This window comes from Lepeophtheirus salmonis, chromosome 10 (assembly GCF_016086655.4).
Source record: "Lepeophtheirus salmonis chromosome 10, UVic_Lsal_1.4, whole genome shotgun sequence".
Lineage (NCBI taxonomy): Eukaryota > Metazoa > Arthropoda > Copepoda > Siphonostomatoida > Caligidae > Lepeophtheirus > Lepeophtheirus salmonis.
The window spans coordinates 23,217,628-23,232,714 of NC_052140.2; the positions used below are offsets into that span (position 1 = coordinate 23,217,628).

Genomic DNA, 15,087 nt, shown 5'->3' on the forward strand with positions numbered 1-15,087 from the left:
CAGCTCAGATTTTGAGTTGGAGGAGGATCTGTTGGTGTGTCGATCCACTGTTCCTCACATTAAGTATTCCAAGAGGTGGATGCCAAATAGTAGGTCCAAAAAAGTCACAAAAAATAAGAATATATATATCACCTCACCTTGTGATCAGTACTCCTCGCTGTTGATTCATAATTGCCTCCAAATTCTTTGAGTTCTTTCCTGAATCTTCTCACATAAGATATGTCCAGGTCTACGAAGCTTGCAATTTCAACATCGTCTTATCCTGCGTAGATCGAAATAAGGACACTCGACTTTTCCACGATTGTTGAATAAATACTTGGTTGATCGATGCTATTGTGTTTAACTGACGCCAAATCCTTTTGGCTAGCCGCCAACACAACATACACCGTCATGCCTACACATTTGCTCAAAGTTAATTACAATGCCCCGTGTATTTTTCTTGTTACCAACTGCAAAGTATCATTGAGAAAATTTAAAGTTATTTCCCCCCATTATAGACTCCTTCAATGATAATCATCGATCCCAAATTTGGGATTTCACTCTCAAGAGGAATTTACTTTGACCATTGTTCAATTCTACTGCCTCCTCACTCGTCTGTCTATCTTTGTATTCTTTTCTCTTCCTATGGCTTGCTTATTTATGGACTTTTCTTATAAAATCAGTTCAAAAAGAGTTTTATCTTTGAAATATTATGATGTCCTTGCATATCTCAAACTGACAACGACATATAACACTTTTGTGTCTTTCTTTTAAATTAAAGTTCAGACGTTCATTTAGACGAGCATTCATATATTGTTTTTACCAAAATATAGTTGTTGTTTTTTTAAGTTTACGTTCACTGAAATTCATTCAAATTTCCCATCCCTACACATTGCATAGGTAAATAATTTATTGTACACCAGCTTCTTTCTAGTAGCCTTGTCATGCAATAATTTGTAAAAGATATGATCTACCGATGTCTATCCGATGTGGATCCTCAATTATACTCTGAGTCAAGTAAGGACTCACAATTGTAACTCTTTAACAAATCATCAAGGTTACGTTCCGTCTTTTATGAGCACACACCTGTTTCAACAGGTTGTGAATATCATTGAATCCATTTAGGAAAGGATGTTCACTTAACTGAGGAATTAAATAATAAAGACAACTGCTAAGGGAACGAAAATTCCTTTTTTATACTACCAATTACAAATTAACGGGCCTGCTAAAAACTCATATTTCATTCGGTTTTGTATCTATCAAGGTTAATAGAAACACAAGTTTAGACCATCATGTAATCGGGCTTCTTAGAATTTTGAATCTGATGTATTGTACAGACTGCTGGGCAAGACAGGCAGATTTTGACAAAACACGCAGCCACTCATAGTTTATAATGTCACTATTGTTTGAATTTTCAATTTAATGTATCGTACTGACTTCTGGGCAGGAAAAACAGATTTTGACAAAAGACGCAACTACTTACGTATAACGTTAATATTAAAAGCGTGGTGGAAGTCAAACATCTGTCGTATACTCTTCGAAAATGAAATAATAAAGACAACATCTTAGAAAAAGTAAAATTTACTCTTCAGATTGCCTACTCAAAAAAAAAAAAATAAAACTAAAAAAAAAAACCGATTTCCATCACTAGTTAGAAGCAAAGGTGGGAAAATTATCTCAACCTTGTTGTCTGTAAATCAAAAAGAAAAGTATATGCAACTTGATATCACGAAATATAGCAATTGTGCTCCTTAATCGCTAGTACGTTTGAATTGCCAAAATAGAAGGAAATAATTTATAAGATCCCTACTACCTTGTAGACTACCAATATATATAATTTTTTTAAATATATGCTCAGAAGGTTTTGTCAATTTTGACATGCCTAGTTACGCGGATAGTCTGAAAAGTTTCGGATCTCAACGTGAAGATGACAGTTTGTATTTTTCAACATAGTCTCGTTGTATCCCTAGCCACGTCTTCTCCCAGCGATGCTCCCATCTCTGCAATCCGTTGTACTCGCTGTTTTCACTTTTTCAAATAATTGTTAAGGAGACATTTTTTCTTTTAAGGTCAATTACTTCGACTTGGATTGACTTAGACGCGTCAAATTTTAGCACAACTTACCTTAATATGTCTGCTATTGTTTGAGTCTATTTAAAGGTTGCACTTTCAAAAACAAATATTTTATGACAGTTCGAGTCCCGAATGTATCTTTAAAAAAAAACACTAACATCTACTCACTCAAACGACTGATTCATGACAGCTACGTTTCCAAAATGGCTGAAACATTGGTGAGTCACTGCCAACAGATACTAAATAGATGTGACCAGCTTTTATTTAGGAGTGCAACCATCTTCACGTTGAGGTTCAAAGTTTTTTCAGAGCACCCTCGTATAAATTTATGGCCCTGTTAGTAGAATTAGGAATGGACATTGTTGTAATTATTAACCATTATAATTCCTAGATACGGAGTTGAACTTGTGATATTTCCTTGTATTGAAATGTCATGGCAGATAAGCGGCTCTCCTTCTTCAAATTTTCAGGGTTGCGCTGTTGATTTTCGGGCTCTTCTTATTTTATACGAAAAATGCTTTGGATTCATAACTCTATCCATACAAACATTGATAACTATTGCCCTCGACCTCAAAGTCTAATATTAATTTAAATGTAAATGTTATAGTTGGGCTCATTTCATCATTTTGAATTAAAATCTTCTTTTTTTTTTACTTTGGAGTTAGTATATGATTTCATTTAAAATAGAAAGACAACTTTGAGTGAGTGGCTCAAGAGACTTGCTTCAGCAGCCGCTACAAAAATAACAACACCACCACTTGTTTTAATTGATCAAGGTTCACACGGTTTTGATGATAACCTTGGATATAAGAATATTATTATTATAACTTCTCTCTTTAGGACACGCATGTTCTCAAATGGTTTTTTGATTGCATTAAAACTTATTAACAAAACAGAAGAAGAAAAAAAAAAAAAATAGTCAGAAAAAATGTAAGAAATTTGCTTTGTCAAAAAACAAAAAAAACAACGAAGTAATAATAATCATTTCCTGGATAATGTTGTTATCAACTTCATACGAATCTACGATATAATAGTATGAACTTGCATGATTTAAGTGCCCATTAATTTTCATTTGAGTTGTTACATTAGTGTTAAGACTTGGCTTGAGACCGATTGTTTTTTTTTTTTTTGTTCGATACTAAGTTATTTTTATTACACAGATTTTGACTAATCTTACGGTCAAAAGGGCGGCCTCAGACCATGGAGATAAATTTATTTATAAGTATTCAAATCGTTGACCGATTTTTTTGATCTTAATCTACAAATTTTCTCCCCTAACTGTGTGATTTATGCGTTCTACACCTTTTAAATTATGCAACACATTTAACTTTACTGAGTGGTCCAATAATATCTGAACTCTTTGAATTTCAAACTTCAACATGATACTGTGTATTAGTTAACAATAGAATTTCAGTAAAGTTAATACTTTAAATAGATGTGTGTATGAGCTAACATAATCATTCATGTACCCTCCCTTAGCGGCAATGATGGCTTCCAGGCGGAAGCCCTAGCACACGTTGCAGATGTAGTCCTGTGCCATGTTGTGCCATTTCTGGCTTACAGTGGCTTTAAGGGCCTTGGTGTTTGAATGAGGGACACTGCAGGCCTTCTCCTCGACATGCACCCAAAATGTGTAGTCGAGGGGTTGACATCAAGGCTGTAGGCGGGCTAAACGTGTCAAAAAATAGTTTAAAATCATTCAGCTTTGTGTTGCAGCGGAGGAGATGGGGTTCTTTCATAACTGGTGTTAAAAGTGTCCTCTCCCCCCTCACAAGGCTCTTTCTACCTACTTTTTTGATAACTCTCTGAACAGTCTGGGTTTAAACTGAGATCTCTTGCATGGACAATCATGAACTTGAGGCCTGGACTATTTTCTTTAGTACCTCCGAGTCCAGTTTTGCATTTTTGACAGATCCCTTCTTCCTATCCAACGTTTCGGACTTGGTGATGGGGTAGACGGTGTAGAGACGCTTAACTGCTTGGAGTGTGCAAATAGAAATTTGTCGATCACGTTCAAGTGTCATTTCCTCGACTTGTATGTAGGCTAGAGAGCTCAGGTTTGTTTCCATTTGTAACTAATTATTTATGCTTTCATATATAGGAAAAATGAATTAATTTCAACCACTCAACTTTAATTAATTATTTAATAAGTAAGTGTTCAGATTTCAATGGACCACCGGGTATATGACTTTATTGTATGTTGATGTTTACAAAATTTGAAATACAAGTGGCGTCATCAACCATTCATCTAAACAATCAGTCTATATCGTGTTATAAATGAGAACAATCTTGACTAAACTTCTTTTAAGGACTGAATTAGATTGGACCACTAAAAACCATACTGTTCTCAGATCGATTTAGTATTTTCAAACGGAACCCCAAAACTAGAATGCATCTACATTAGTTAAATACCCATTAATTCTCATTTGCGTCCTTTAATAATGTTTTTTAGGAGTTTTTTGAGCACATGGACAAAATTGAGTATCCAGCTGTCATTAAATATTTGTTGTCCAAAATGGGTCAAAGTTTGGTAAGTAACTATCAACATATGCTAGATAGATGTGATTGGCTTTTATTTTTGATTGATGCCATCTTCACGTTGAGGTGGGAAGCATTTTATACTGCCTTTGTACACATATGAAACCCTTTATCATTCATACGACGTCCTTTTACCCATGTTCACAATTTGGAAACAGGTTTCCTCATCAAAAATGAATTTATAAAATTGCTTTAGGTTAAAGTAGAAATGAGACCGATCGAGACGGATTTTATTTTGCGTCGTAATCGATTTAGATTGCATTTTTCTTTGGGACTGGCCCAGCTCAGATTGATATAGGATTGCCGAAAGGACACACAACACTAATATTTATCCTTTCAGAAATAATTATAACCTACATACATATCTTAATATAATGGGTCTCTGTGCTGATATTAACAAATGTAATTAGGGGTCAATCGCTTTGTTTATCCTTTCAAATGACGTGTCACTTGACATGAATTCTTTTTAAATGAGCAATGATTTGGATTTGTTGAAAATACAAAGGGTCGTTACAACAGGCTCTTATTGTCGATCATCAAAACAGCTGTAGATAAAAAACATATATTTGATTTGCATAATATGACGTCTATTATTCTGATAAAATGTATTAATATTTTTGTTAACGTTTTCCCAAGATATAAGATGAAAACAGATTTTTAAAACATGAAAAAGACTATTGAAACCTTCAATGGCTATAGGTTTGGCCTTTAGAGCTTTTATTAAAAAAAATCAAGTTTTAATAGTATAATTATGGCTCAGAACCATATTTCGACGTGAAAGAACAGTATAATGGGTCTTTGAAAAGTCTTTCAATGTTTTTAAAATAAAAATTTCATAGTTTTCTTTGGTATTCTTATTTTTTGTCTGGAAATTTGGTACTTTACCATTTTGAAGTGTGAGGATTCAAAAAATGAAGTTAAAAATATAATATTTAACCCTTTTTTAATTAAATGGGATTTTCTTCACCCCAAATTTATAAAACTACCTTTAATCTCTACAAATAACATATCACATATCTATATATTTGTTGAATAGCGTTTTCCAATTTAGTTTTTCTGCACACTTATTTGTATATTCCTGAAGCGTTTAGTTAATAACAAGAACTAATTGGAATGACTTTGAATTTAATATGACTTGTTATTCTATGTGGCACCTAAAACCTCATCAAAATTGATAAATACTTATATTGTACTCAAAATTTGTTCAAAATAAAAAATATATATTGCAATTGTTAATCAAAAAGGAATTCATATATTTTAACTACGATAAATACAATTTGTATCTCGTGGAGATTTCATTTTTAAGTTAAAGATATATATTTTTTTTTAAATGCCATGACCTCATTCAAGAATTTTTATCATTTTCATTGAATTTACGAGTACAAAGTCGATGAAATAATTTAAAACAATGTTATAAGCTTAAATAGTGTAATTTTGAATCAATCTCCGTAGTGTATAGTGTAATAAAATTTGTTGACTTACTGTCTTACAAAAATAATGTTCACTAATGGACGATTAAAGGTCTTATTACCTAATTTTGATGTTAAAAAAAATCTGAATTGCACATGCAAGTACATGATCAAGAATTAAAATAATTGCTCAACTCCTATGAAAATGAAACATTGGCAACATATTGTACATATTATGTAAATGTATAACTCTGCCAAAAATAAGGTTAGCTTTTTTATCATATGTCTCAGGGCTGGATCGTGCATTATTCTCAAGGAAGACCCATATTCCAATGAGGACCAGTCCAAAGTTAAGAGGTACCACATGTTTGGGTGCCAGAAATCGATGAGGTTTTCCTTAGACCAAGCTTGAGTTGTTATGGCTTTATGGCCATAGGATGAGTCCTATTACCAACATTAATCCCCTTCGGGGTAGTTGGCATCCAATCAGAGCCTCACACCCACTTCCATCACATCCTGGTACTCCTTGGCTTCAATTTCAGAAGGTCACAGTTGTCAAGAAGGCTTTCGGTACAATTTTGTTGTGCCCTCCACTTCCTGTCTACCTGGAAAGGTTCTAACCACGACTATTAATGAGCCTCCTGACCGTATGGATAAGCTCGACAGAGCAATTCACAATGTATGCAACCTTCTTTACAGATTAATGGGCGCGGAGAAAACCTGTATTCCTTTGCATTATGGCTTTCCTGTTCGTTGTTGGTATACGTATGTGTTGGATCGGTAAAAAAAAAAAAAGACTTCAGTCCTATCAATCTTGTCCAAATAAAATTCTTATTGGTCTTTTGGTGTCTTCTTAGAGAGGCTCTCGCCGCTATTAATGAGCCTTCTTACCTTAGGGACAATCCCAACAGAACAGTTCACTATGTCTGCAATCTGCCTTTTTGCCTCTAATAGTGTTGTCAATTCAATTACTGAGAAACTACAAGTAATAGTGACTACGACATATACTCTCTAAATGGATTTCATCGTTAATAAACAGATCTGGAAGATGTGTTCCATGCTTCATTTTTGTATGAATATACTTTTTGAAGTTATTCTATTCATATAGTTTTTCAAAATGATGAAGCATGACGTGTTCTTATTTAACATAAATTATTATTATTACTATCTAACAAAAGTACGTATTTCAAAAATGATTGAACATAAGATTGAAGAACAACCTCTCTACGAGAGGTTCTTGTTTTAATTATGAACTTTGAACCTTACCTTTGATTTAGAGCAAAAGATTATCTGTCCTTGTATGTTCTACAACACAATTGATTATTATTATACATAATGGTATATGTAAGGATACTTAATTATGAAGGAGGAAGAAAATTTTCTGAGTAATAACTGTGTATCTCCTGTTTTCAGATTAATAATTACCCCCGTATCCTCTGTACAGATACTTTTTCTGCTGGGGACAATCAATAAATCCGATAGGGAAAGATACATGTTTCAAAAGTTATTTTAATGGGGGAAAATTGGATTTTTGGGTCGAAATGAGCCATTCTTGATCCGTCTGTTGTACTGTCCAAAGAATAGGTGAATAAAAAAGGTCTGAGCGTTTTTTCGCTTTATTTTGACAATAAAATTAAGTTATTTAGGATTATCCGATTTAGATGATTCCAGACGGGTTTCAAGCTAATCTTTAGTTCCTTGGTAATGGATGAAGTGCTCACACACAAATTCATTATTTTATTGACATTTTCGATGATTGGTAATCAATGAATATTATACTATGCGCATCCCAGAAACCTAATGCCATAACATTGCCAGCCGAATGTTGCGTCTTTTCACTCTTTGGATTGGGTACATTGCGTGAAGTCCACTTGGCTAACTGTTGCTTTGACTTTGGGGTGTAGGGGTAGAGCCACGTTTCAGCCATGGGATATTATAATAAATGTATAATGTACATTTTTTAAGTAAACACCCTGTATTATTGAATAAAATTATCTCAATTTTATCCGTTTTTATTGTTGTGATTGCTTGCTCCATCCCTTCTCAAAGAAGAAGTCAAAGTCCTTTGTCATTTTGATGTCTTAAAAATAATTCAATAGTCCCCAACAAAGAAATCAAAACGTTATCTGACGAGATATTTTCTTTTGATTATTTTTATTATCTCTATTGCCTAATGGATGACATCAAGGGTAGGAGGTCTTAATGGAATTGATTCGTAGCAAAGGTACTTTACAACTAAGTAGTAGAGATAGTTTTGATGGGCCCTAAATTAAATAATATAATAGTACTATTCTTATTAAATCAGTAGTTCTGAAACTCTGATAGAATAAGTCCCTTTAGAGCAGTGATTTCCAACCTATGGGCCTCGGCCCCAAATGGGGTGGTTAATTTATTTCGAGAGGAATGTGGATATTATATAAAACTCTTTGAAAAAATATATTAAGACAGTTAAACAAATTCATACAATAACTCTAAATGTCACAATTCCACAAGTCACTCAACATAATGTCTGAATCAATATTAAACTTGTTTGTTTTCGGTTTTGGTTGTGGCACCACTATTGCAAGAGTATTCAACTAAACTTAGCCAAATTTGACAGTGTCTGGCGGATTATTTTTTCACTAGTTAGATTTTTGATTGAATAGTAAGAATACCGTGTCAATGTTGGTCAAGGCTGCTGGGCGGAAGCCAAATAGGTTTAAGGAGAGGTAAAACTTCCCGAATAAATAATCTGGTGCTCGATACTTTTGCCTCAGAAGATTTTGGATAAAGACATTTGCCCTCAAGGATATTTTGCCTTAAAACTTTAAATTTTTTAATCAAAATATGTAATGTGTATTACTTTAAAACGTGTCATATTACTGTTCTCTGTCCATCATTTTTTACTATAATTAATAACCAAGAAGTGATTAGTACTTATTTCGTTCGAATTGTTGTCGTGATTGTGGATCTTTATTTTTCTTGTTAGACTGACAATAATAACCATTTTTCTTTAGTTAGAAATCATTACATAGTAAAATTGAAATATTATGTGTGTATTGAAATTATTGAAATAATTTAGGGTAAATATCCTAAGGCGAAATAATCTATAATATATAATCGCAAAATATGATGTCATATAACTATTATGATGGATATAAAAATATATTTTTCTCTAATTTATCCAACTTTTATCATCTCTAATCGATCAAAAAAAATAACAATTGTTAAAATCTTACTATTTGTAGGGATTTTTAGTGCATATTACTTTGATTATTCTCAAACATGAGTGTTCATCATTAGCATTAAGGAGTATTCGATGCAGTTTTTATGTCGATTTGTATTATTAAAGCGCTTTCAAAGGAGTTTTAATCAATTTTTATTGGGAATTTGTCCATTTTATGTAGATAAAACATCAACTTTGAGTTCTCAAAATGCCGTCTCCTTCAATTATATTGCAATTTGTGATGTAGGTAAGGTTTCTTGGGGTTCAAACTTTAATAATAGGGATCACAAATGCCAACAGGTCAGGAACCACTGTTTTAATACATGAATAATTTCATACTTAGGTAAATTGACATAATCCTCTTTCACTACGATTAATTATAATCATTTGCAGCAGCGTGTAAAGTCTAATTACGTAGAAATAGAGGATTAGAAATCCTTCATCTTGATTACACGCATATTATTCTTATTAATGAGCAGATTTCTTTTTATACGGATTTCAATAAGTTTAAACATAATATGTGATCCATCGTCAACACTAAAGCGAGCTAGAATGATTTTTCTAAAAATTGAGTCTGGATTTCTTTTCTATAATCTTTGACGAATAATTATCCAAAAGATAACCATTGGAATGGACTGCAAATTTCACTTAACTCATTAAGAAGGAAGTGTATATTTATCTACATAGTTATTTAAGCCAGTTTTAATATTAAAATATTTTTATATGAAAATTAAAAGCTGATCACTTACTCATTTTTATCATTATCACCAATAGTGCGTTTTTTTAATTCCTTAAACAAATCCGACATCCAACAAAAACACTTTTGAAACGTTTGTGCCGATATGGAACATTTTACAAATCTTTTACTCCCTCATATATAAAAATGAGTTAACTTTTTGTTTTGATTCCTAGTCCTTAATTCCTCTTCCCAGTATCAAAAGTCTATTTTACCGAGGGGTCCATTAAAATCTTAGCACTTTGATTTTTATTCTTCAACCATATCTAGTTTTTTAATTGACAGTAGAATTTGAACAAAATTAATACAATATATATATGTGTGTCTCAGTTCTCTTAATCATTAATTTAGCCACCCTTAGCAGCAACAGTGGCTTCCAGGCAGCTGCAGAAGGCCTGACACACGCTACGGATGTAGTTTTCTGTCACGGCGTCCCAGTTCTGGCTGGCAGTGGCTTGGCACCCTCTCTGTTTGGATGACGGGCACTGCAGGCCTTCCCCTCGATATGCATCCAAAAGGTGTAGTCGAGGGAGTTGGAATCAGGTCTGAAAGGAGGCCAAAAGTGTATGGGCCAGAAGGAATGTGGTTGGCCAAGCATTCTTGTGCATTTTTTGAGGTATGTCCAGGCACACATTCCTGTCGTAAAAGTATATTTCCATCAGGATAGTTTTCCTGCATCACCGGTAACAGGTTCTCTTCCAAGGCAAGGCCTTCCAAAAACTTTTTTAACACTTTTTATAGTTTAAAAAATGTCAATAAAAATTATTTATGTAAAATAACTAAAAAAAAATCATCTTAGTATTTATATTGAGTAAGTAAAGAGTTTTTTCATTTTTCATAATTAGATCGAGATGTGCCACCCATAGATAACCACATAGAACAATGTAATTTTGCATAGGTCATTTTCATAACATAGTCGTAAGCAAAATTCGAATAAAGTTGAAAAATCAAACCGCTCTAATAAATTATCTTTCAAAAGTTTCCCCTAAATTCATTTTTCCTCATAATATAAAATACCGGAGTATACCAAAAAACGTCTAATCTTTTTATCAGTTATAAGCTAATGTTTTGAACATGCATTCCAATATAATACAAAAATATATTTTGAGAATTGAATGATCATTGAATTGGGAATGAGAAAATAACGGTTTCTTTTTTATCAGACCTCGCTCAAAAGTATTACAGGGTTCGGAAGCAAAACGTGGACTGTTGATAAATGCTAATTATGTTTTAAAATAGAGAGGATTTGGAATTTTTTCCTGCATATTCCGAATCTCCTGTCCTTTTTGCAAAAGTAAATAATAATAAACATTTCTGAAATCTTTCATTGTGAGTGAGCAAGAAGCAAAAAAGTAAAGGATCTTAGACCTTCTGGATGCCAAAATTGAGGTGGCAGAGATTATGGACATTTTGAAGTGTTCCAGGAGTCTCATTTTCAAAGTGCCTAAGATGAAAATGAAGGATGGAAAATACCTCTCAAAGAAAGAAGGAAGTGGGGGACCCAACTTGAAAAGGGATTCTAAGTTTCTGGGGTAAATTGAAGAAGAATAACAAGGAGGACACAACAAAATCCATGAATTGCCTCTCTAACGAGTTTGAAGTGGACCAGGGGACAATCAGGAGGGCTGTGAAAGAGGACTTGGGGTTGTCCTCTTCCACAAGGATCCCACGCCACTTTTTGACAGACACTCTGAAGGAAAGGAGACTGCAGAGGTGCAAGAAAGTTCGTGCATTGACTAAGGCACATGGATCCACAATAAAAAAATTATCTGACAAGAATATTTTCACGGTGGACCAGGTCTACAACCGTTGGAACGACCGTAGGCTTGGGAGATCACCAGAGGAGGTCAAGGCGGTGTTCTGTACAAAACATCAGGTCCAAACAATGGTCCTGGTGTCCGATGGCAAGAAGATGCCTCCCTTCTTTTTTACGGGTGGGGAGAAAATCGGGCAGGAGGCCTACTACAAGGTACTGAGTTTCACCATACTACCATGGCTCAAGGCCACCTACCCAGAGGACAACTATGTGTGGACCCAAGATGGCGAACCCTCACTCACATCGGCCAAATGCTAGAAGTTCTGCCCCGACAATATGGCTGTTTTTTGTCCCAAGGACATGTAGCCATCACCTTTGCCGGATTTGAACCCGTTGGACTTTGCTGTGTGGGACACTTTGGAGAAGGAGACTAATAGGACATTTCACCCGAGCGTGGACTTCCTGAAGGCTGCCATTGTGAAGGAGTGGAACAACTGGTCCGAGAAGTTCATCATCAACTCCTGCAATACTTTCCGCCGCTGTGAGGAGGCTTTGATTGCTGCTGAGGGCGGACATATTGAGAAAACATGTTCACAAAGATTGTGTCTCAAAGTTTTATTAAAAAAAAAATTCCAAATTATATATCAAAAAATTAAATTATTTCATTTATCTAAAATCCTGTAATTCAGTCCGACCCCTGTATATAACAAAAAATATTTAACAATATTATCCTTTGTGTTCCAGATTGTTTTTATATTAACATATATTATTTTTCTTTCTTTTAGGAATGAGGAATTAGGGGACTCGACATTTGATGTTCTACTTAAACACGTCTTGGTCTCATGGCACTAATGAGCTGTCCCACTTTCTCTATCCTCCCATCTCTCCTAATTACATATATAATTATGATATTATTTTATACGAAAGTAAGTTTGACAAAGATACAGTTCTAATTATTATGTTAGACTGTACCGGTTTTGGATTAATATTTCTTTTCTCTTGCTCAAATACTTTTTCTGTTGAGTTTAATCTAAAAACATACTTAAACCAATTTTGAGACATTTCCGGGCATTTTTGACATGGTGCAAGTCCTTTTAATTTAAAAAAAAAGAAGTGATAATGTATAATTACCGTGCTAAATATGATCGAATATGTCAAAAGTTTTACTTCAAATATTTCAGGTTATTTTTTCGTAATCAGGTAGAACTTTTTTCCACTTCAATTTTTTTTTCTGTCTTACTGTACTTTATTAATAGATATTTTTTTAAATCAGTGAAATGTAAATTTAATACAATCAGAGATTTTATATACAAAATCCAAAACATCAACTGGTAAGAGAGTTTTTAAATTGATAAAGCCAGCACGCTATTGTTATTATCAAATTAATCCTACATGATAAATTGCACAGGAGAAAATTGCAAGTGGAAAATTATCATTGAGAAAACTGCCTTCTCAATTTTCTCCAGGGCAATTTTGCACTGGCAATTTTAATATCCTTTTGATGGGAGACAATGTAGATTAAACGAAAAAGATTTGCTGTTAATTTAACTCTGTAGTTTTCATATAATATCTCTGACACGCGACTCATTATCCCTTCAGGATGCTTAGATTTTGTGAACAAAAATTCTAGGGTCTCCTTTTCAATTTTACTGAAAAAAACCGGTTTTTTCCATCAACTTTTGGGAAGAGTAGATTATTTGTTAGGGTTCTGGTAATGCACCAATGAATTGAAAAGTCCATTCGTTTACAATTTATGACATGCAATAAATATTACTTTAGTTTCTATGGCTAAAAAGCAATTGCCTTTTAGCCCATAGATTACCGATTTTTTTATTGATATCATATATTGTGATTTCGTAGATTTAAGGACCTGTAATCTCTCTGTGTTTCCAAGCCCCCTTATGTATTAGAAAAAAAAACTACCGTGCGGTCCAATCTACCGTTCACGTACTTTTATGTTTTCAAGAACTTCCACCACATCGATGAATCGTCATACAAAGGACTTCTCCGTGACTGCTAGGCACATTAAGGTGACCTTGAAGGGCGATTTGGGATTGTCATCTTTCACGAGTACCCCACGCCACCTTCTAAATGAGGTCATGAACGCCAGGAGCCTGGAGAGGTAAAGAGGCTATAAGAAGTGCCCTTTCCTTGCCAGATTTGAACCCACTGGACTTTGCATTCTGGAGACGGGAACCGACGAAACTCCACACCTAAAGGCGGACTACTGAAAGCCGCCATAGTGGCTACGTGGAATTACTTGTCTGATGAGTTTTTCATTAACTCCTGCGAGCCCTTCCAGCAACGTGTAAAGGCTCTGATTAATGCTGAAGGTGGCGATATTGAGTGACTAAGTTTGCAAATGCCTTGTTTACAAATTTTATTTTATATATAAATAAAAAAATATTGAAGTATTTCTAAAGCAGCCTTGCTGCCCAAACCTGGCTTGTACTTCGTTAAAAACGGTCTGAGAGGTTTTAAACTTTGCCAAAGTCTGTTTTTTCATCATTCCCATCATAAAAGAGTTTTGTGCGGGGAAAAAAAATAATAGTTCGAAAACAGGACAGTCTAATGTACACTATATTCAATAGAACCCTTGGAAGATTTTCACTTTTCCACAAATTTTAATATTGTTTATTTATTTTATATAACTGTATTATGTTATTTACTCAGTTTTTAATGTAATAACTATTTCTTTCTTTCCTTAGGATGTCATACTGCTTGACAATGATGACTTACATACCTAGAATTCCGAGCTACTACTGCCTATTGGAGAAGGAGTGTGTGTGTCTAATTAGAAAACCGTTGTGATTGATTCCAAGGGCGTGTTTCTTTCTCTCTCTCTTACTAATAGAATGGATTTCATCATTAAAGAAATTGGATCAAAAAAAGGAATTCAAACAAACTGTGTCCTCACGCTATGTTTATTTCTATATTACAATGTTAATTCTTATTGTTAAATATTTTTTTGCTTATGCATTTAATCTTCTATTGTTGAGTTTATAATAAAATAGTTGAACCCATAAATTTGATTGTTTTTTTATTAAATTGATATATTTTTTTCCAAATGAATTATTTTGATTGATTGTCTTCAATTCGAGATATTTGAAAAAATCTTTTCTAGAAATCCATGTGTCATGAATACAGAAGGCAGTTGTTCCTTTCTCATATGAATCAATTTTCCTTGTACCTAGAGAGTAACAACCAAAGTGCTCTATAAAATTTGGTACGATATACTTTTGCCTTAAACTATTTTGCCTCAATGATATTTTGCCATAATCTGTATATATATATAACCGAATTTGTGTCCTTTATGCGTGACTACACCGTTGGGCCCAAGGAGGCAGATACTTCCCATGAGTGGCGCTTTTTAGTATGGTCAGAGTAGGAC

General features: G+C 33.9%; 1 protein-coding gene across 2 annotated transcripts in view; it reads left to right on the top strand.

Moving 5' to 3' along the window:
* Positions 1-14,723, top strand: part of LOC121125220 (uncharacterized) — a 59,715-nt gene extending 44,992 nt beyond the window's left edge. The window contains exons 5-6 of one of the 2 annotated variants that reach the window (XM_040720361.2): positions 12,482-12,622; positions 14,405-14,723. In XM_040720361.2, the coding sequence (XP_040576295.1) occupies positions 12,482-12,548 (67 nt within the window). In that variant the 3' untranslated portion in view covers positions 12,549-12,622; positions 14,405-14,723. Of the gene's footprint in view, positions 1-6,290; positions 6,437-12,481; positions 12,623-14,404 lie in introns of those variants that run through there. The other variant, XM_071891308.1, reaches the window with a different exon arrangement.
* Positions 14,724-15,087: the final 364 nt, after the last annotated feature.